The sequence below is a fragment of the Ornithorhynchus anatinus genome, chromosome 4 (genome assembly GCF_004115215.2).
Source record: "Ornithorhynchus anatinus isolate Pmale09 chromosome 4, mOrnAna1.pri.v4, whole genome shotgun sequence".
In the NCBI taxonomy this organism is placed as follows: Eukaryota; Metazoa; Chordata; class Mammalia; order Monotremata; family Ornithorhynchidae; genus Ornithorhynchus; species Ornithorhynchus anatinus.
The window spans coordinates 13,206,450-13,230,383 of NC_041731.1; the positions used below are offsets into that span (position 1 = coordinate 13,206,450).

Genomic DNA, 23,934 nt, shown 5'->3' on the forward strand with positions numbered 1-23,934 from the left:
TCAGTAAGGAACCCTTTTTGTATGCTAGCTGTTTCACCAGTTTATGGATCAGTAAATGTCCCTGATTAGCACGGAAAGACATCCAGTCGATCCTCCGCAATCTATCCATCCGTGGAATTTATTGAGCGCTTACTGGGTGCAGCGCACTGAACTAAGCACTTGAGAGAGTACAATCTATTTGGCAGACACAATCCCTGCCATCAAGGAGCTAACAATCTAATCCATGGGGTAAGGTTGCCCCTATAAAGGTCATTGAGAGTTCAAGGGGGGCTGTAGTCCCTCACTGCTGGTGAGTACAGCAGTGACGAGTTGCATGTAAGGTCACTGGACAAGGTGAGATGGTCGCCTTCATCTCCCAAGCTCCCCTCTGAGCATCTGCCTTCCCATCCTTTAAGGTCCACTCTGCTTCTAGGAGGAAAATGAGCAATATGACCCTTTTTTCCATGCTCACGCTGAGGTTAGAAGGTCATTCTTACTGAGTCTCCACAGGTGCTTTCCTAACAATAATAATAATAATAATAATGGTACTTGTTAAGCGCTTTCTATGAGCCAAGCATTGTTCTAAGCAGTGGGGCACGTACAAGATAATCAGATTGGACACAGTCCCTGTCCCACATGGGGCTCACACTCCTAATCCCTATTTTACAGATGAGGTAACTGAGGGCCAGAGAAGTTAAGTGACTTGCCCAAGGTCACACAGCAGATGTGTGATGGAGCTGGAATTAGAGCCCAGGTCCTTCTGACTCCCAAGCCAATGCTCTATCCACTAAGCCTCGCTGCTTTCTTTTCCCTATTCACCCTCACATCTTCTCCCCAGTGACCTCTGTTGGCCTGGAGGATTTTCAGCAGGAAAGAAACTTCAAGTTTCTCATTTTTGAAGCTAATTCCACCCGGAAAGTCCCTCCAAACTCCCAGGGGAAGCCTTTGCAGTCAATAATATTTATTGAGAGCATTGTACTAAGCACTTGGGAGAGTACAACACAACACAGTTTGGTAGACACATCCCCTGCTTTGTAACTACATCTGAAGGTTTTGTGGGTGTTAATCAGCAATCACATTATCCCAGAGAGTGAAGTGCCCAGTGAAGTTTGTATGAAATTACGTGGTCCTGTCCAGGCTTCTCCCTACAGGGTGACAGCGATGCCCTGCTTTTAGGAATGTCGAAGTTGTTGCTTTCTGATGCCGTTGTAAACCAACAAATTGTATGGCTCTGGAGGCCACAGTCTGCAGTGAGGCCTGAAATGCCTCCAGTTCAGAGCTTTCATTAAGTTTCAGGCCACTCTTGTCACAAACCCTCAGGCTTGGAAATTGAAGACCACGGCCACAGTGAAATCTCCCTTCTTTATCTCAAGGCAGTCATGAATAATTTGCCATGACTTGGGGTTGAAACAGTAGGCTGTATTTGGATTCCAACAAGAGTAGGACTGGAGTCATGGCCTCGGGGTTCTCTCTTTCCAATTATGAAAAGGTTATTTTTGATTACATGGGTTCCATAACTATCAAATATATTTTCAGGAAATGGAAAGGGACGGAAACATTGTCCCAAATTTCTCATTTTTAACCCAAGCCTTTAAATGATCTTCCTCTCCTCCAGTCTCTCTTTTAAGGAGGGTCAGATTAATGTGTCCCAAGCTCTGTTATAGCCATAAACCACAGTTAACATAAATCTTAAAATGCAATTTGTGACTTTTTTGTTTAAAACAAGAATGTGTGTGTAGGTTTGGGATTATAGAGGGCTTGATCCTTCCCTTAACGTGCAGATGACATGTTCCCTGTCCACTTCCTTACTCCATTTTCCCCATTACTCACTTTGGTTCAAGCTCATGTCATCCCCCTCTAAACGTCTGCATCAGCCTCCTCACTGGTTTTCTTGCTACATTCTCTCTTCTACTCAGCTGCCCAGATCATCTTTTTAAACTGCTAAAACCTCCAATGGCTGGTTACTGTCTCCCTCCATAGCAAACAGTAGCTCCTGATCACTAACTTCAAGATTCCAACAACTTTCTGTCTTATAGCTACCTCTCTCTCTCTTTATCTGTCTCTGTCTCTCTCCCCCTCTCTCCTCCTTCTCCCTCTCCCTCTTCACTGTAAGCTCATTATGGGCAGAGAACGATTCTGCTAATTCTGCTGTATTATACTCTCCTAAGTGCTTAGTACAGTGTTCTGCACATAGTTAAGGGCTCAGTAAATACAATTGATTGATTATGTATCTGCTCCCTTCACCTATTTCACACTAATTTGGACTCTTCTGACCTCCCAAACTAGCTTTATTAGAGTACCTCATTCCCAACTCTCCCTTCTCATATCTTTCCCCCAATCTGGCATCCCCTTCCCTTTCAAATCCACCTTTCCATTTTCCTTCTCTTTTGGGCTTAGACATCTGGACATTTTAATTGCTTTTGACCTTCAATAGCATCATATTTCCCCCATTTAATGGCATTTATTTATGTCACAAATCAGTGTCTGAGAGCTCAAAATTGGCCAGCAGATAACTATGTACCAAGCTCATAATAAAAAGGGGACTTTATTGATCATTCACTTTTTTCCACCATATCAGCAATGTAGTGGTGGACCCAAGAGGCACCAGACTTTAATTCTCCTCTCTCTCTGCTATTTCTTTTTCTGGCTTCCAAGTCATATTAAAGGACAATGGGTAAAATAAAAGTTATGTTTAGGTAACATTAAGCCAATGAGTTAGCTATAAGTGAAATCCTTTCAGAAGATCTTCAGAAATGGAGAAGAATGAGCTCTCAGAAATATTTCTGTACTACTCTCCTGACTTGCCACTATTCCATAATAAATGTCTCTTGTAAATAAACCTTTGTAAATCTAGTAAAAAAACTGCAACTAAACCTTATAAATCCAATAAAACCCTCTGGAAAGGGCTTGTAAATTTTGACCAAGTTCACAGTTTTTCCACTAAATAGGATCAGCCTTGTTTCTAATGGCATTTTCCACTGTCCTATACTGTATAATGCTTGATCATAAACTATACATGGTTATCACTAAATCTTAAGGTTTGGATTTTAACCCTTTTTTTGTCGTTACACTAATGAGTTTCATAAGTTATCCAAGCTTCTTGGTGTGTTTCTAACACCAATGTATCTCTTCAATTCTTTGCCCTATAATGGCTTCTTCCCCACTGCTTTCAAACATTCCCATGTCTCCTCTACCCTAAAAAAACACCCTCCTTGAATCCCACGACTCCCTTCATTTATCGCCCCCTCTCTCTCCTACCATTCCTCTCCAAACACCTTGAATGAGTTGTCTGCACCCACTGCCTCCACTTCCTCTCCAATTCTCTCTTTGACCCGCTCCATCCTGGCTTCCGTCCCCTTCACTCCTCAGAAACTGCCCTCTCAAAGGTCACCAATGATCTCCTTCTTGCCAAATCCAGTGACCTCTACTCTATCCTACTCCTCCGCAATCTCTCAGGAGCTGTTGACCACCTCCTTCTCCTGGAAATGTTATCCAGTTTTGACTTCACTGACACTGTCTTCTCCTGGTTCTCCTCTTATCTTTCTGGCCGCTCATTCCCAGTCTCCTTCGTGGACTCCTCCTCTGCCTCCCACCCCCTAATTGTGAGGGTCCTTGGAGGTTCAGTTCTAGGTTCGCTTCTATTCCCCATCTATACCCACTCCCTTGGAGAACTCATTCATTCCCATGTCTTCAACTGCAACTATAAACAACCTCTATGTGGATGACATCTCCAGCCCTGATCTTTCTCCCTCTCTGCTGTCTCGTATTTTCTCCTGCCTTCAAGACATCTCCATTTGGATGTCCTCCTGTCACCTCATGCTTAACATGTCCAAAACAGAACTCCTTATCTTCCCTTCTAAACCCTGTCCTCCCCCTGACTTTCCCATCACTGAAGACAGCACCACCACCCTTCCTATCTCACAAGCCCATAAACCTAGTGTTACTCTTGACTCCTCTCATTCAATGCACATATTCAATCCATCACTAAATCCTGTCAATTCCACCTTCACAGCATTGCTAAAATCTGCCTTTCCTCTTCATCCAAACTGCTCCCATGTTAATACAATCACTTATCCTCTACCGCCTTGATTATTGTATCAGCTTCCTTGCTGACATCCCAGCCTCCTGTCTCTTCCCCACTCCAATCCATACTTCACTCTGCTGCCGGATCATTTTTCTGCAAAAACACTCAGGACCTGTTTCCCCACTCCTCAAGAATCTCCAAAGGTTGCCCATCCACCTCCACATCAAGCAAAAAGTCCTCGCCGTTGGCTCTCAATCACCATGTCCCCTCCTCCCTCACCTCACTGCTCTCCTAATACCACCCAGCCCTCGCACTTTGCTCTTCTACCCTTATTACTGTACCTCGATCTCGTCTATCTCCCCACTAGCCCCTAGCCCACATCCTCCCTCTAGCCTGCAATGCGCTTCCTCCTTAAATGCGACAATCACTCTCCCCACCTTCAAAGCCTTATTGAAAGCAAATCTCCTCCAAGAGGCCTTCCCTGAATAAGCCTCCCTTTCCTTTTCTCCCACTACCTTCTGTGTCGCCCTGACTTGCTCCTTTTATTCATCCCTCCTCCCAACCCCACAGCACCTATGTACATATCTGCAATTCATTTATGTATAGTCATTTCTGTCTCCCCCTCTAAACTGTGAGCTTACTGTGAGCAGGGAATGTGTCTACTTGTTGTTACATTGTACTCTCCCAAGTGCTTAGTACAGTGCTCTGCACAAAGTAAGTGCTCAATAAATACAATTGAATGTGCCTGGATTGCTTATTCAGTATTCATCATTCTTTGTACAATATGGTGTAGGTTATTGCTGGCCACTCAGTGGAAAGAGCACTACTCTGGAAATAAGGAGATCTTCATTCTAGTTCTGATTCTGCCTGTGGGGAGGTTTAGCATCAGTGGCGATGTTTTCTGACCAAAGAACCACATAGGGCATTTATGAGAGAAGCAGCTTGGCCTAGTGGACAGAGCAAGGGCCTGGGAGTCAGAAGGCCTTGGGTTCCAATCCTGCCTCTGCCACTTGTCTGCTGTGTGACCTTGGGCAAGTAACTTCACTTCTCCCAGGGAATAAGGATTAAGACTGTGAGCCCCATGTGGGGCAGGGTCTCTGTCCAACCCAATTACCTTGTATTCATTGTCATACTTGTTGAGTGCTTAGTGTGTGCAGAGCACTGTACTGAGCACTTGGGAGAGTGCAATATAAAAATAAATTCCCTGCCCACAGTGAGTTTACAGTCTAGATTAGTACAGTGCCTGTCATATAGTAAGCGCTTAACCAATACCACAGCTATTATTCTCATTATTATTCTTGGTGAATTCAATATATTGTAGGGGATCCATCAATCAGTGGTATTTACTGAGCGTTTTACTGTATGCAGAATACACTGTGCTAATCATTTGGGAAAGAACAATACAATAGAGTTTGTAGAATAATGTAGAGTTTGTACAATAGAATGATGCTGAAACATGGAAAAAAACAATAGAGTTTGTAGAATAATGTAGAGTTTGTACAATAGAATGATGCTGAAACATGGAAAAAAACTCGTTCACAACTTGGAATTGGATAAAGAGAAACTGTAAAAGCCTAAGATGCATCCACATTTCAGTTTGAGATCATCAATGCAATCTTTCTGCTTAACAAATAAGAGAAAATCATCATTTGTGCATCCAAGATTTGACCAATGGCACATTATTAACCATATTGAATTGAATGTCACTCAGAGCAGAGGATTCTAGATGGCACAAAAGGCAGAATTGTCTGTCATCTGGCAATGAAGGTAGATTGTGTCAGTGTGGAAGAGGAGAGATTGTCAATCCCACTTATGCACATAGATGTAATGTCACCATCAGGTGCTTCATCTTTGAATCCATAGGCCAACTATGTATCGAATGACCCTGAGTCCTGAAGTAACATTTTTATTCACTTTTGATTTATTAATGCTTTCTTTGTCAAGCCATCTGAGATATTTTCCGCACAGAACAGTAGTAGTTCATTTTTCACTGCTGCCAAAATATAAAATAAACATTTCCATCAAATAAATTCCCAATCAGATCCCTAATTGTCCCTTGCTTTCAACTCTCTCTCCTCCAACCCATTGCTCCTCCCCGCCTCAGCTTTGCTTTTTGTTGTTGTTTTTTTCTAATGGCATTTGCCAAGTTCTTACTGTGTCCCAGGCACTGTACTCAGTCCTGGGGTAGATACAAGCTAATCAGGTTGGGTACAGTCCCTATCCTACACAGAGCTTACAGCCTTAATCCCCATTTTACAAATGAAGTAAGTGAGGCACAAAGAAGTTAAGTGACCTGCCCAGTATAGTACCTGGTCTTTCTGACTCCCAGGCCCGTGCTCTATCACCTAGGCCAAGTTGCTTCTTTGCTTGAAGACTCACCTCCTTCTTCCACACTTACTCTGTGCAGAATGCTATACTAAGCACTTGGAAGAATACAATACAATAGAGTAGGTAAACACAATCCCTGCACACAAGGAGTTTACAGACTAGACCGCCTTTAAAATCACCTCATCCAGAGAGCCCTTCCTAATTAACCTTCACACTTTCTAATATTATATTCTAATATTATAAATTACTAATTTATTCATATTAATGTCCATCTCTCCCTCTAGACTGTAAGTTCATTATGGGCAAGAAATGTGTCTGCTAATTCTGTTGCATTGGACTCCCCCAAGTGCTTAGTACAGTGCTCTGCATATTGTAAAGCTCTCCGTATATTTTTTTCATGGTATTTGTTAAGCCCTTACCTTGTGCCAGGCACTATATTAAGCCATGCTGCTTCAGTAAATACCACTGATCAATTCTTGATCTTGACCTCTTATCAACCATCTCATCATTCATGTACTTACTTGTGTATTATTTACTCATTTATTTTGTCTATTCTTATATCTATTAACTTTTGTGTATGTGTCTGTGTGCGTGTATTGGTATTTGTTAAGCACTTACTATGTGCCAGGCACTGTACCAAACCTGGGGTAAATATGAAAAAGTCAGAGTGGATTATATGGGACAGTCTCTGCCCCATATAGGGCTCACAGTCTTAATCCCCATTTTGCAGAAGAGGTGAATGAGGCCCAGAGAAGTTAAGTGAGGCCTCACAACAGACAGTGGAAGAGCTGGCATTAGAACCTAGGTCCTCTGACTCCCAGGTCTGAGCTCTTTCCAATAGGCAGCATTGCTTTTTGTCTCACTATTAAGCATGACGTATTTGCCAATTTATGTCTACTCTTTCCTTGTTTCTTTTATAAACTACTCAAAGGCAGGGATTGTGGCTTTCACCATTTTTGTATGTTCCACTGACACAAAAAGAAAATAACCATTGTGTCAAGGAACATCAGGACACTGATGGATTATTCATAGGGGCAGCATTTACGGCTGGAGGGCTAACCACTTATGCAGTCAGCATGATAATATTGGGCAAAAGTAGACTATCTCTTGAAGGACAATTCAAAGACAGATGTTGAATATATCTTCATTGGGGGAACCTTCCCTCTTCAACTGTTTGATTTGAAATAAACAGTTCTTAGTTCTTGGCTGCTCAAATCCACCACCCAGAGGCATAAGCAACTGATTGATAACCTTATACCTCCCTCCCAAAATAAAGTGCTATGCTACAACGAAAAAAGGTAACAAAAGGGAAAGAAAAATGAAATAAAAGCCTGGATAGACTCAGTATAGTATTACTGAAATCTGATAAGTTGATCCTCATGGGAGATCTTGACACACAGGTATGTGGTGATGTCAAAACATGGGGGGAAAATGTCATTGAATTGCATGTGATTGGAAAACTAAATGGGAAACTAAAACTAAATTGGAAAACTCCTAGCAAAGATTGATTGTGAGGAAGCCACTGAAGGTGTTGAACACTCAACCAAACCCTTGAGAGAGTACAAAAAAATTAAAAGACACGATCCCTGTCCTCGAGGAGTTTAGAATCCATTCTCCCCAATTCAGTGTCTCCTTGCCACTCTGTCCTAGTCATGGGCGGGACTTGAATGAATTCTTCTTCTCTCTCTCCTCTGTAACAATCAAAGAACCATCGGCCAATTCAGCCTTTATGTCCCCGCTTCAAAACAGATTTGATATCCTCTGAGTTTCTGTCATATTTAAACCCTGTTTCTGGGACACCTCCTTAAAAGAAGCTAGATGTCCCTGTCACGTGCCCAGGAATAATCCATAAAACACTGCATTCCTTCAACATATTGTTCCTCTTCTGCACCTTCCCCAGGCCCCTAAGCAGAACTGAATGAGGAAGGGCAGTACAAAGAAAAGCCAAATGGGACCTGGATTTATGGGTTTTTAACCATTGTGCCTTAGAACAAGGCTTTTGTTTCCCAGCAGCACCTTTTCACACACATACATACATGCACGCACACACACACACACACACGCACACAATCCATACCTCCCCAAGGGGCTGGAGTGGCCAACTTTTCAGTTCAAATATATAAGAGGAGCAGTGAAACAGCAAGTGACATGTTGAGTCTAGCCAAATGAATTCCATTGACATAAGACACCACTACAGATTGGTCTGTAACAAGCAGGTGATTCTCAGGGTAAACATAGGCCATGCAGGGAGGGTTTTCTTATTGATGAAATCCATGCTTGGAATTACTGATTAAAAGCTGGTGAGAGAAACAGCGTTTTCCCCCAGCCTGCTCTGAGTCTGATATGCTCTGAAGCTAACGGACACTCGTGATGATTGAATATTACCATATCATAACAAGCATGGAAAATTGTCAAAATAGCATTTGCAATCCAATTTCATGAAGGAGAGGGGGGAAGGATGTGCAGTCAGCTACAATTGTTCTTTCACTTCTCCATGCAGCGATTCTGAAGAAAAGCAGAATTGATGATTGCAGGACCAGATGACTTTATTCTGGCTTTATCCCATTGTCTCCGTTACCAGAGTCCCAAGTATCACAGCAAGTGGTTTTCAGAGATGCAAGTGTCCAGACAGTCCCTTCTTCAGCCAAGCAAGAGAATAATAATTATGGTATATGTTAAGCGCTTACTATGGGCCAGGCACTGTACTAAGCACTGGGGTGGGTACAAGCAAATAGGGTTGGACACAGTCCCTGCCCCACATGGGGCTCACAGTCTCAATCCCCCTTTTACAGATGAGGCAACCGAGGCCCAGAGAAGTAAAGTGATTTGCTTAAGGTCACGCAGCAGACAAGCGGCCGAGCCGGCATTAGAACTCATGACCTTCTGACTCCCAGGCCCATGCTCTATCCATTATGCCATTCTGCTTAATGCCGAATAGTTTTTTCCACATCATCTCTGTAAAATATCTACAGAGCTCCTCGTGATCAGTTACCACAAGTTAACCTGTAAAATTAAAATATCAGGAATGAAGTGTGCTGATATTCTGTGCAATGTTGGGTTGTTTGATGCCATCCTGATTGTACTTCCCTATAATGGCTAATCATCTACATGGCAAATTGTAATTATATGCCTTAAGGAGCAAAAGGCATTTTACAAGAGTATCATGCAGAAAATATTTTCCCCAGGAGAAAGAGGATAAATGTCAGTATTCGTTGAGACATAGACTCTGCTAGGCACTGTGCAGCCTGTCAGTCAGTAGTATTTACTGAGCACTTACTGTGTGCAGAGCACTGTACTAAGTGCTTGGGAGAGTATAATATAACAATATAACACACACATTTCCTGCCCCAACATACTTATGAACCATTTACCCCCTCTTTGGCATGTATGTGTATGTGTATAATGTATATGTATATTCAGTTATTCAAGAAGCAGCATCACTTCATAGATAGTATGTCAGTAGATAGTAAATAGTAGATGGTAAATAGTAAATCAAGAAGTGTCCCTACAGACTGCTTCCTCTTGCGAGCTCTAAAGGTCAGGATGACATTTCTTGGTGATGATGGTATTTGTTAAGCGCTCACTTCAACTTTCATCAGCTGGTCACTCTCCACTGACTTCTCTCCCTGCTTTCAAACATGCTCATGTCTCCCCATCCTACAAAAACCCTTCCTTGACCCCACGACTCCCTCCTACTATTCCTGCTCCTCTAATGCCAACCTACTCACTGTACTTTGATCTCATCTATCTCACCACCAACCCCATTCTTCCATGCAACCTCAGTTTGATGACATCTGAACTGTGAAATCCACAAGGATTTATCCAACCCTGTGGTAATTTTTTCACTTAAAATAATGCAGAGGGTGGAATGAGTTCAAAGCTGCTATGGTAGTGCAATGCCAAGTAAGGCAACTCAGAATCCAATAAGGTCTGCACTCATGTCTCTTCACTTCCTTCATCACTGCAAGCACATCCTCTCTCCTAGTGCCTCCAGGAATCGGTGCGCTACACAGGCGGCTGAGAGAAACCAGAACCTGGCCATTCATCAGGAGCATACGTGCTTACCGAGAGGATTTAGAAGTGTTTAGAAATGTGTACAAAGAAGGATATTAGCTTTCACTTTTCAACTCCCCAAATGAATCACTGTTGTTTTGCTAGCTCTTCTGAGTCAATATTAGGCTTTCAGAATAGTCGGAGCTTTAGGAGACAAATATTCCAAGATTTCTAGCAAGGTTTTCTTTACCTATGCTACCCAAGTGCATAATAAGTGGCCTAATTATAGGGTTTTTCCACAGATCTTTTTTAAAAGATGTGTCCCCAGGGTTTTGGGGTGTGTCATGACCTAGTGAAGGAAAGCCATTTATAAAAAATGGGACCCAGTTTTTTTAATGTTATTTAAGTGCTTACTATGTTCCAGGCACTGTACTCAGCATTGAGTAGATACTATCTAATTTGGTTGGACACAGTCCATATCCTACATGGGATTCAAGCAGTATAGTCTGATGGATAGACCCAGGCCTAGGAGTCTAGGCCTGGCTCTACCACGTCTGCTGTGTGACCTTGGGCCAGTCACTTCACTTCTCTGTACCGTAGTTACCTCATCTGTAAAATGGAGATTAAGACTATGAGCCCCATGTGGACCAGGGACTGTGTCCAACCTGATTATCTTGTATCTACTCCAGCAGTTAGTACAGTGTCTGGCACATAGGAAGCACTTAGCAAATACCATTAAAAAAACCCTATTGTACAGATGAGGCAACTGAGGCACAGAGAAGTCAAGTGACTTGCCCAAAGTCATACAGCAGACAAGTGGCAGAGCCAGGATGAGAACCTAGGTCCTCTGACTCCCAGCCCAAGCTCCTTCCACTAGGCCACATTGCTTCTCCATTGTTCATTTGTCTGCATTGTGAAAACTTCTTACAGAAAAGCAGCTCTCGATAACAATGTCCTTCCCAAGAGCATGGTTAAAGAGTTGTGATTGGAGCTCAGATCACCTAAAACACCCTAGGACTTGGAAACTGCCATTGAGAACCACTGAAGAACCTCAGTCCTAAGATTTCAGGATCGAGAACCTGCACAAGAATGACTGACAAGAATCTCTGATGAGAGCTTTTCGCAGCAAAACAAGCAAGGAATGAATTCCTTGTAGATCTTCACAGTCCAGACAAAACAAATGTTTATCAAAGCCTCAGGACCTGGAATTCAGAGCAAGCAAAAAGATATATATGACAAGTGGTGGAATGTCAGTGCTGAAGAGATGCGAGTCTAACCAGATGTTTTCTATTCCTGGGTTGTATTTGGAAGGCATTTCAGATAAAGACTGTCTTTTTAACCTGTAGTTCTCATGCTGTAACAACCGGAGATGATCTGTTAAGCAGAATGGAAGTGTATTAAGTTCCTGGTCCCATAGTAGCTTCTGGGCTTACTAACAGGCTGTCTTTTGAAATATAAAATACAAAAAAAATTTCTTCAAGTTGGCCTGGCATCATCAGTTGCCTTTCTGTTTTTCAAGAGGCATCACCTGATCTGCCTTTCTGTAATCCAGAAAACATCACCTTATCCAAAAGGATCGGACTGTCTTTTATTTGAGACCAGTGAACTCCTTGAGTTGCCTGAGAAAAAGTACCCTAAGTTATTCATGTTCTTCAGTGTCCATTTAAATGTTTCACTCATGAAAATGGAGGCTTAAATGAATCAAGAAATCAGTGTGGCTTTTCTCATGTTCTTATCGAAATATTTCACATGAAAGGTTTGTTCTTCACTTCTAATGATCTTGTATCTACTCTAGCACTTAGTACAGTGCTTGATACGTAGTAATCGCTCTAACAAATGCCACCATTATTATTACTGCTATTATTCACTTAATGAGGATCATAGTACAGTGCTCTGCACATAGTAAGCGCTCAATAAATACTATTGAATGAATGAATGAATAAACAGTGAAGCTTCCAACTACATGTATGTATAAATACATAAACATGCTAAGGCAGGTCCCAGTCACCATATCCCTTGTCCCTGATTGGCTGATTCTTGCCAGAAAAATTTTCTCTCATTTTCCCCACAGGAGCCTTGTAGATCCATTTGGGCATTTGATATTCATCCCATCCTCAACCCCAGAGCACTTATGTACATTTCTATAAATTATAAGTATATTAATTTTTATATTAATGACTGACCTCCCTCTAGACTGTAAGATTACTGTGAATGGGACTTTGTATACAAAGTCTGTTGTATTGTACTCTCCCAAGTGCTTAGTACAGTGCTCTGCACACAGTAAGTGTTCAATAAATACCATTGATGATGAGGAGCCAAGAGGCAGACTGAGGCCAAATGAATCCCCTCACCAGTGGGGCTTTAGGATCTGTGAACAGTGACTCTTAGGGGTGAGAGGGGCCTTTTCTCTGGTTTTTATTTAAAGACCTGGAGTTTGCTCCATCCAGCCAGCTCAGAATGTGAGGTCACCTGGATTGTCCTCAGCTCAGACACATAGGGCTGACTCCAGATGCAATTACTTAGTATCAAGGGATGCTGGTAGAATGGTGAGTTTGCAAACTCTAGTGCTTTGCTCAGTTTTGATGATGCTTTACTCATGATTCCTGGAATTATTGGTGTTGCCTCAAAAATATCAGAAAAACCTCTATTACCAAAGGTATTGGTACCGGCAGGAGAAATCCAGTAACCTTAATAGCGGTTATGCAAAAAGATGTATAAAAAAAAGATAGCCCGAAGGAACTCTAAAATAATCCTCCAATTATCCCCAAATTGATCAGTCCTTTACTAAATTAGAGTGTAAATCTGAGGTCTCTACATAATTGAGGATATGGAGAATTTAGGGAGGACTAGGAGGAGAGCCTCAAAGACAATCTAAAACTAGAAGAAACACCTAAGAAGAAAGGCTATTAGAAATGGGATTATTTAGTCTGAAGAGGTTTACAGGAGATTTAATAAGGCTTTAGTTCTGTGTTATTTTACACAGATAGGATATCAGCTGTTCTCCAAGTTCTCTGGAAATCATACCGAGGAATCCAGCTTAAATCGGAAGCCTAAAGAAACTGATCATTTTCTGACAGTGAGGGTCCATTTGATGTTGAAAGAAGTTACTGAGAGAGTTTGAGAAATCTCGTTCACAGGATGTTTTCAAAAAGAGATAGGGTAGATGTGGTCCTGTCAGTAGACTGGGATAAGAGTTAGATACGTCTCAAATTTATTTCCTGCTCCATGATTTGTAGTACCAGACATTTGAAATTTTGTGATCTATGGCTGACGTATTGTCTCAGTTTCCTCATTCATCAAATGGGGTTAAAATCAACTAGTATTTGCTGGGCACTTCTATTTTCTTCATTTTTTTAAAATTTCAGTCATATTTATTGAGCACTTATTCCGTGCAGAACACTGTACTAAGCTCTTAGAAAAGTACACTACCACAGAATTAGCAGACACGTTCTGTGTGTAGAGCACTGTGCTGAGTGCTTAAAAAAAGGACAGTGGAGTTGTTCTTTCTATAAGGTCCTTCAAGGAGCTTCCAATCCATTTGCCCTTCCTTCTTAGAAAGTGAACCCCATGTGACTTCTGCATCTGTATCTAACCTGATTTTCTGGTATCCATCCCAGTGCTTGGTGCAAAATAAACACTTAATAAGTGCTGACAGTAGTATTAATAATTATATTAATCATTTGCCATCATTTCAGGAAGTGTGACTGTGGGCAAGTCACTTAACTTCTCTGTGCCTCAGTTCCCTCATCTGTAAAATGGGATTTAAGACTGTGAGCCCCACGTGGGACAAGCTGATTCCCCTATGTCTACCCCAGCGCTTAGAACAGTGCTCGGCACATAGTAAGCGCTTAACAAATACCAACATCATCATCATCAGGAAGTGATGTAACTGGATCTTGTCTAGTGTGCCCTAGTTAAGATAGAGAATTTCATTCACTTGCTCTTTCTCGAAACCACTGTGGATCAGTGGGCAACTGAATCATTTTACCGATTTTGGACCAGGGTGATAAAAACAAGTTTTCATGTTGAGGCATTTTGTATTAACACTCCACTGCTGTGTAACAGGGGTTTTGTATGATAGATCGTGTCCTATAAATGAATGCTCCTGTAATTATTCCTTCAATGGTATTTTTTTTTTATTTTCCCCAAAGGCCCAGACTGTTTCTCTGTCTTGTACTAGGTGCTGGGATAGATATATAGAAGATATAAGCACTTAAAAAGTGCTTAACAAATACCCCAGTTGCTATTATTTATCTTTTATTTTTATTATTAGCATAGCAAGTGGTGAGCTCGTTGTGGGCAGGGAATGTGCCTGTTGTTGTACTCTCCCAAATGCTTAGTACGGTGCTTTGCCTAAGTAAGCGCTCAATAAATACGATTGAATGAATGAATAAATACTGATGATGATGGCAGCATTTACATGCTGTATACAACTACATATATACCCTGTACATATAAGCATATACCACTCACTCTAAATTCATTTAGGCAATTTTTCAGGTGTCTCAATTTTCCTTTTCCTCTTTTCTTTCCCTTTTATTATTCACCAGATGTCGGTGCGTTTTTTGAAGAGGGGATGTGGCTCCGGTATAACTTCCAGTCTCCAGTGGCCAGCAGCAAGGATTCTCCCAGCAGAACTGGAAATTCAGCAGAACCTCAGAACGCTGCACCTGACCTGATCAAAGAAACTCTAAGTTTCAGCTTCAGCACGACCAAGTCTCCCTGCATACTCCTCTATGTCAGTTCGTATACCACAGACTTCCTGGCGGTTCTGGTTAGGCCAGCAGGTAAGAATTAGCTCCGACCCAGTCTTCTCAGGAAAAAAAAAGGCCTTGAAGTTTCAGTTGGGAATAAAATGGCATGTCCTGTCTCCAAGGACAAAGGCATGATGCAGGCCCCAGGCTTAGTAGTTTGGAAGCAGGCAGACCAGAAATGCTATTACTACTAAAGTTTACTAAATGCTAGTAGTAGTAGTAGTAGTTAAATGTTATTATTATTAGTAGTAGTAGTAGTTAATGATAATAATGTTGGTATTTGTTCATTCATTCATTCAGTAGTATTTATTGAGCGCTTACTATGTGCAGAGCACTGTACTAAGCACTTGGAATGTACAAATCGGCAACAGATAGAGGCAGTCCCTGCCCTTTGACGGGCTTACGGTCTAATCGGGGGAGACAGGCAGACAAGAACAATGGCAATAAATAGAGTCAAGGGGAAGAACATCTCATAAAAACAATGGCAACTAAACAGAATCAGGGTGATGTACATCTCATTAAACAAAATAAACAAAATAAATAGGGTGATGAAGATATATACAGTTGAGCGGACGAGTACGGTGCCGAGGGGGTGGGACGGGAGAGGGGGAGGAGGAGAGGGAAAGGGGGGAGAAGAGGGTTTAGCTGCGGAGAGGTGAAGGGGGGGGTAGAGGGAGCAGAGGGAAAAGGAGGAGCTCAGTCTGGGAAGGCCTCTTGGAGGAGGTGAGCTTTAAGTAGGGATTTGAAGAGGGGAAGAGAATTAGATTGAGGGAGGTGAGGAGGGAGGGCATTCCAGGACCACGGGAGGACGTGGCCCAGGGGTCGACGGCGGGATAGGCGTGACCGAGGGACGATGAAGAGGTGGGCGCTTACTATATGTCAAGCACTGTTCTCCTAGTAGTTGTATAGAAGTACCAGGTGCTAGTAGTGCTAGGTGCCAGGCTCTGTGCTAAGCACTAGGGTAGATAATAATAATGATATTTGTTAAGCACATACTATGTGCCAAGCACTGTTGTAAATGCTGGATTAGATACAAGGTAATCAGGTTGTCCCACATGGGGCTCACAGGCTTCACCCCCATTTTACAGATGAGGTAACTGAGGACCAGAGAAGTTAAGTGACTTGCCCGAAATCACACAGCTGACAAGTGGCAGAGGGGGATTAGAACCCACAACCTCTGACTCCCAAGCCCGGGCTCCTTCCCTTAAGCCACGCTGCTACAAGCTAAGCAGGTTGGATACAGTTCATGTCCCACATGGAGCTCATAGTGTTAATCCCCATTTTACAGATGAGGTAACTGAGGCACAGAGAAGTGAAATGATTTTCCCAAAGTCACACAGCAGACATTTGGCAGAGCGAGGATTAGAGCCCAGGTCCTCTGGCTCCCACGCCCATGCTCTTCCAACTGGGCGATGCTGCTCCTCACTGAAAATCTGACACACGTCAGCACGCTGAACGAGGATTCAGGAATTTTGTCTTCCATTCTTAAATCAGTTTGTCCTGAACTCTCTTTTCAGATCTTACAAGAAGAAGGAGCATTTTGGAAAGGAAATTTCTAGTGGAAATTTTTTCTTTTGGCCCAGTTCTGTGTAAACCAAATTCAGTCCTTCGGGCTCAATCTATAGCTTGCAGAGATTCCGATCCACCTGATGGACAAGCATTTTGGGTCTTTTAATGATAATAATAAGAATAATAATAGAAATCATTAAGTGCTTACTGGATGCTAGGCACTGTACTAAGCCCTGGGGTGGAGACAAGCAGTAAGGTTACAGTCCCTGACCCAAATAGGGCTCAGAGCTTTAATCCCCACTTAACAGATGAAGCAACTAAGGTGCATAGAAGTGAAGTGACTTGCCCAAGGTCATACAGCAGCAAGTGGTGGGGCCAGGATTAGGACCCATGATCTTCTGACTCCCAGGCCCCTGCTCCATCCATTACACCATGCTGCTTCACCTTCCAGGCCTGACTCTCCTTTGACCTGCACTGTGGGGGCTCTGAGCACAGAATCAGTGATTCAAAAAGGCTGGCAGCAGGATGAGAAGAGCAATGCAGAGTCCCCAGCATTCCCGATTACCAGTTGTCAATCTGGAGAGTGTCTGAGCCAATCAGAAGCCAAATAGAATGCGATATCAAAGCTCAAAATCTAAGCCTCACCTGTACGACCTAAAACATCCAGGCCAGACCCTCAATATTATAACAAAATGTTCTGTTTTCCACAACCGTTTTTGTTTGGCTTGAGGGAAAAGAGAGCTGAGCAAGGTTCTGACTTTCAGGCAGGCATGAGTTTGGGAATTTCTTTTTTGGAACAATTCTGTTATGTCTCTGCAGGCTTGGCCTCTGTGTGGCTTTAAAGTAGACACTTTCCTTCTCATTTTAAAAATCAGAAATATGTTGTCTTCTCACTGCTTGATTTGCAGTATCTTGCTGAAAGCTAAATCAGTAATGCAGTAGAGGGCTTTGGGCTCTTTAATCAATCGTATTTATGGAGTGTTTACTATGTGCAGAGCACTGTACTAAGCTCTTGGGAGTATAGAACAGAATTGCAGACACGTTCCCTGCCCGTAATGATCTTAGAGTCTTGAGGGGGAGTGGATAAATACAGAATTTAATTGTCAACATTATAATTTGGGAAGCAGCATGATCTAGTGAAAAGTGCATCAATCAGAAAATCGGGACATATGGATTCTAATCAGGGGTGAGTTCTAGCCCAAAAGTTTAAAAATGCTACCCATGCTCTCTCCACTTGTCCATGCTGCTTCTCCTTACTAAGTGTTAGGGACCGTGTCGAGCTCTGGGATACATACAAAATCTTTATATCTGATACAATCCTTGTATCACATTGAGTCTCTCGGTCTAAGAGGGAGGGGAGAGAGATATTTTATTCCCATTTTACTGATGAGGAAACTGAGGCACAAAGAGGTTAAGGGATTTGCTCACAGTCACACAGCCAGTAAGTGGCAAAGCCAGGACTAGAACCCGGGTCTCGTGTCTCCCAGGCCCATGATTAGGCAGAATTTCCTGACACCCACACGGGAGTTTCTGAGCAACGAACCAACAACTTTTCCATGAAATATTTCATACAGTATATTTGTCTTTGTTGAGAAGAGAAAAATCATCAGGAGAAGTTTGCGAGACAGCTCGTCAGAAAAGGGGACTTGGGTGTCTAAAGGCTTTCTCTCCCGTTAATGTGCTTTTTGATAGATGCTTTTTCTAGGAAAAAATAAATGGCTTTGCTTTCATGGCTTCTAGGAGGCTACCAAAACTCCCATTTATTTATCTTCTGTAAATTGTATTTATCTTTAATTTTGCATAGTCATAATTATTTCATACCCCAGGTGCCCCACTCTGCTTGTGGCATGAGACCATCCCTATGCCCTCTGTTGATTTTTAATTTCAGACACCGATTTGGAGCGGCAAACAGCAATCTCCACAGAGCTGTAGTGTGATATCTGTTCGGATTCATAAATTCCAGGCAGCGTCCCAATTTTTTTAATTTGTGCCATTTGCTGCTTTGATGGGGAGATGATGGTCACTGATGACTCGTTGTTTGTGAACTGTAAAGACTTGCCCTCCTGCCTGTGGTGCCCAAACCTCAGGCATCAGGCTGACTCCAGGCTCTCTCAGGAAAGCTCGAAACAAAAATGGTTTTAATGGAGTGAACGAGAGCAGTCTGATGGCAATTTGCAGGGGGACCAATAAGAACGTAAGGGAGATAAAGTAAGGAAGTGGCTAAGGTGCCGTTCTTTCATCCACACAGGAACCTTACAGATTCGGTACAACTTGGGAAGCACCAGAGAGCCCTATAATATTGATGTAGACCACAGAAACGTGGCCAATGGACAGCCCCATAGCGTTAACATTACCCGGAATGGAAAGGACATCATTCTCCAGGTAAAAAATACATTGGAGTCTTTATGTACTGTAACACTTTCCGTTTTTATTGCTATTATGTCTCCCCCTGCAATTTCACGACGAGCCAAGAAAAGAGAAATATAGTTCTTGCTGGAAGAACAATAACTGAGCTAATGGCAAAGAAACTATCTGGGGAAAAGCAGAACAAATATTGACTCAGGCATCGATAGCATTGACCTTCCAAATTTAGATCTGTGTCTCCGTCCACTGTCAAGATTGGACAGTCGGCTCTCTACCTATGTATAATGCTGTCTTTTGTCTTGTACTGAAACTAGGGACCTCCTTTTATCTCCATGTCTCACTCTCTCTTTCTCTTTGTCTCTCTCTCTCTCTCACACACACACACACAAGCGAACACACACTCTCTCTCTCTCCTGCTACTCATTTCCCTTTAAATTATGGACTCACTTCCCCCAGGAATCCCAGATTCTCAGCTTGGACTTCAACTGATACAGGGATGGTTGTCTTACGATACTTCGGTTTCACTTCAGCTTAGTTTGTGGTCCCCATCCCCCACTCCCCTGGTTTTTACTGTGAGGGAACCAACAGAGCAGGTCGCATGAATAAAATATAACAGTAGAAGGTCTCCTTGGGAACTAAGCCAAAGGTTCAAGGATGGAGCTGTCGGCGCATTCTGTAGAAGGAGATCAAAATAGATACCTGACAGGGAAAGGAAAAAAAACCACAGCAGGAGGATGCTTTGTTGGTCGAGAACAGTGTCATTTGGCTAGAGTTTAGCAGTCTCTCAGGACTCATTTGGATTCAGTTTGGCTACAGTGGTTCAATTCTATCCATGGGGAGTGAGAAAAGGGAAGAGTCACACATCCGGTCTGCCAGGCAACAGGCACCTCCACTGGAATTTTTGACTGGGCAGATCCATCATTCAATATCGACAATCAGCCTATCACCACCTTTCAATAAATGTGGATAAAATTTAATACTCCAATTTTTTCTCTGCTTAGACCAGTACACTTCAACCCATGGCATTGGTAGTGCTACATGGAATGCTGTACTTGCCCAAGCCCCATGGTCATGTTGGCAGTTCTAAATGATAAGCTGTTTTTGTTTCTTTTGCTAACTGTTGGGTCTCACTTTCCTGAAAAGGTTAACTGCTAAGTTCTTTATGTCCCTTGGGGAATTATTTTAGTTGCCCCTTTTAAGTTTAGCAAATATTTCCCGCCTTCTTCCAGTGACTTCTCATGATCTAGGAAGGACAAGTACTACTTGATTAGTATTTTCAAAACAAAAGATTAGACTGTTAGATTCCCAGCAAGACTTTCTCTGTGGTATATGAAAATTGGGGTTATTTTGCTCTATAGCTAAAAATGAAACTCAAAATCAGACAGCTTGGACTGAGGACACCCAAAGAAAGTTATGCAATAAGGAACTCTCTCCACGATCCAATTGAGAGTTCTGGGTAGGAGGTCCCAGCCACCTAGAATCTCCACCCAATTCCCAAACCAGACGAGACCAAAGTCAGGATTTAATTGGTGTCACGACTGGGAAACGATCACAAAGGAAAGACAAGGTTTGCTTGGTAGAGTTTACGGCCACTGAGGCTTAAGACTGTCAGGGCCAAGCAGAGGATTTAGTTAACAAGGTCATCAGCAGTGATATTTGTTGCTTACTCTGTGCAGAGCACTCTACTAAGCAGTCAGTAAATGCAGTTAGGTCCTAAGTTCAACTCTACACTAGGCTTGGGGAATGGTCAAGGAGATATAATTTAGTCTGCCACATCCTTCAAATTAAGAAAATTTCCAAATTAACCTCTTCCAGCTTCTTTTTTACCCCATGTCTAGCTTGGGTAGGGAGAAATAAAATACCGCATGAAGATCTCTTCTGGCTGGGACTCAGGGAGAGGAGGCCATCGATCAATCGATCGATCAATGGTATTTATTGAGCACTTACCATGTGCAGAGCATTGTACTAAGTGCTTGGGAGAGTACAGTACAACACAATTGGCACAGACATTCCCTGCCCATAACGAGCTTACAGTCTAGAAGGAGGAATCAATGTCATTTACTGAGTACTCACTGTGTATAGAGCGCTGGACAGCGCTCTTCTAGGTGCTTGAGAGAGTACAGTCAATTGGTGGGTATGATCACTAGCCTCAGTGAGCTTGCAGTCTAGTCAGGGGGAGACAGAAATGAAAATAAATTACACATAGGAGAACCATCAGAGTATAAGCACATGTACATAAGTGGGGTGGGGATAGGGGTGAGTATTAAAGTGCTTAGGGGGTGCAGACCCAGGCGCATAGGTAATGCAGAGGGAGGGAGACTAGGGAGGGGAGGGGAGAGGTTCATCAAGAAAGCCTTCCTACATATGATTTTAGTAGGGCTTTGAAGATGGGAAAAGTGGTGGTCCGTAAAATAGGAAGAGGGAAGGAGTTGCAGGCAGAAGGGAAGGGCATGAGCAGGAGAGATGAGATTGAGGCCCAGTAAATAGGTTGATGTTAGGAAAGAAAAGTGTACAGACCGGGTTGCAGTGAGAGAGGAGAAGCGTGGCACAGTGGTTAGAGCTCGGGCCTGGGAGTCAGAAGGACCTGGATTCTAATTCCAGCTCTGCCATATGTCTGCTGTGTGACCTTGGGCAAGTCCCGGGCCTTAGTTACCTCATCTGTGAAATGGGGATTAAGAGTGTGAGCCCCATTCAGTCGTATTTATTGAGCACTTACTGTGTGCAAAGCACTGAACAAAGCCTGTGGGACAGAACCTGTGTGCAACCTGATTAACATGTATCTACCCCAGTGCTTAGTACAGTGCATGGCACATAGTAAGCATTTAACAAGTACTGTAATTATTAATTATTATTAGGAGACAGGCTGGGTAGGAGGGGAAGAACTGAGTAATTGAGTGTCAAGTCCGATGGGATGGGGTTTCTCTTTGATGCAGAGATGGATGGACAACTGTTGGAGGTTTTGAGGAGAGGATAGATATGCAAAGAGTGATTTTTTGAGAAAAATGATCCAGGCAGCAAAGTGCAGTGTTTGGACTGAAGAGGGAAGAGGCTGATGGCTGATGAAGAAGTTGAGGCAGGATATGGCAAGTGCTAGGACCAACATGGTTGCAAGTTTTGATGGAGAGGAAGAGGCAGATTCTAGAGGTGATGTGCAGGTTGAACTGATATTTTGGAGATAGACTGAATGTGCAGATTGAATGAGAGAGATATATTAACGGCAACCTGGGAAGGGACCTCATTAGTTCTGGAGCGGGTAGTGGGGTCGGAGATCATCCTGGAGACACGCTTTGTACTCAAGTGTCCTCAGCAGATGACTACAAAATATCTCAAGTGAGAAGCAGCGTGGCTTAGTAGATAGAGTTTGGGCCTGAGAGTGAGAAAGACCTGCATTCTAGTCCAGCCTCTGCCACTTGTCTGCTCTGTGACCTTGGGCAAGTCACTTCGTTTCTATATGCCTCAGCTACCTCATCTGTAAAATGGGGATTAAGATGGTCAGCCCCTTGCGGGGCATGGACAGTGTCCAACCTAGTTAGCGTGTATCTACCCCAGTGCTCAGTACAGCATCTGGCACATAATAAGCGCTTGATAAATACTTAAATGCACGTATTGTCACGTCTCAATGGCCACTTTTCTCAACTGCCACCAGTGGCCACCCTTGTTCTAGCCCCAGTCTTGAAGCAAGCCAGTCTGAATGATCTAGTGTCAAGACCAAGCACTACCTACAGCTCCCTGTCATAAACCTACTCCCCTTCTAAGCCCTCCTTGTATTGCAGTTTCCTGATCGACACACAGGTGATTTATTAAATGACAGCCACATGCTCTGGAAGACCTGAGTCATGTCACATGGATGAGAAAATCATCCTGAAAGTGGTTTTATTCTTATTCTTGTTCTTACTTTTGGATCAGGTCTTGTATTTCATAGGTACCGTTTACTCACGTTTTTAATTTAGTCATCCTGAAAGTGGTTTTATTCTTATTCTTGTTCTTACTTTTGGATCAGGTCTTGTATTTCATAGGTACCATTTACTCACGTTTTTAATTTAGTCATCCAGATTTTTCACCTCTACCAACTGCATGTTATCAGTCCTATTTTATGAGAGAAGCAACAAGGCCTGGTGAAGAGTCAGGAGACCCAGGTTCTAGTCCTGATTTTGTCACTTGCCTGTTGTGTGACCTGGAGAACTCTGCGTAAAGAGCACCGTACTAAGCACTAAGGAGAGTACAGTGCAACAGAACTGTTAGATCCGTTCCCTGCCCACAAGGAGCTTATGGTCTTACCTACCATTGGCTACTTTTCCAAACTTCAGCCTTTTTAAGTATCTTTCTTTTCTAGACCGTGCCATGTTCATTTTGTAAAGAATGCTACAGCATATAAAAGGGAAATTATTAACCCAATGAAACCCTAAAGGAAATTCTCAAATAAATTTATACTCCGTGGTAAAATAGTGTACCTGGATTCATGCAGGGTTATGACTGAGCTATTTAAAAATAGGAGGGTTTATGATTTTGAAAGGCAGTTAAGTAGTGAAACTCGAACTACCCTTTTAGTTAAGCTGCAGATTTTCTCTGGTGTTAACCGCCTGTCACTGCCTGTTGACTTGGCTCATCAGTTCTTGAATTAATGTACCTATTTTAATAGGGGCTGGTAGTAAACAGTCAACTTTGTAATATGAAGTAAAAGAAAACATTTCTTTTTGTCTTATACTTCATCCCCAGTGGACCTCACACAAGCACACTGTTCCCATTGGCTAGGACCAGAGCTCCATGCTCGGGGGGGCTCCGATAATGCAAGCAGGTTGGAAAAGACGTTCAAAATAGCAGCATGGCTAGGGTGAGAGCCCGACCCCGGGAGTCAGAGGACCTCAATTCTATTGCCGGCTCCACCACTTGTCCGCTATGTGACCTTGTGCATGTCACTTTAACTTCTCTGTGCCTCAGTTACCTCATCTGTAAAATGGGAATTGAAACCCCCTCCCTCGGACA

The 23,934-nt window shown here is 42.8% G+C and overlaps 1 protein-coding gene across 1 annotated transcript in view; it reads left to right on the forward strand.

Moving 5' to 3' along the window:
- CNTNAP2 (contactin associated protein 2) overlaps positions 1-23,934 on the forward strand; it is a 1,271,576-nt gene that overhangs the window by 1,121,006 nt on the left and 126,636 nt on the right. Inside the window, exons 19-20 of the mRNA XM_029062825.2 lie at positions 14,875-15,111; positions 18,836-18,969. Of these exons, the coding sequence (XP_028918658.1) occupies positions 14,875-15,111; positions 18,836-18,969 (371 nt within the window). The remainder of the gene's footprint in view (positions 1-14,874; positions 15,112-18,835; positions 18,970-23,934) is intronic.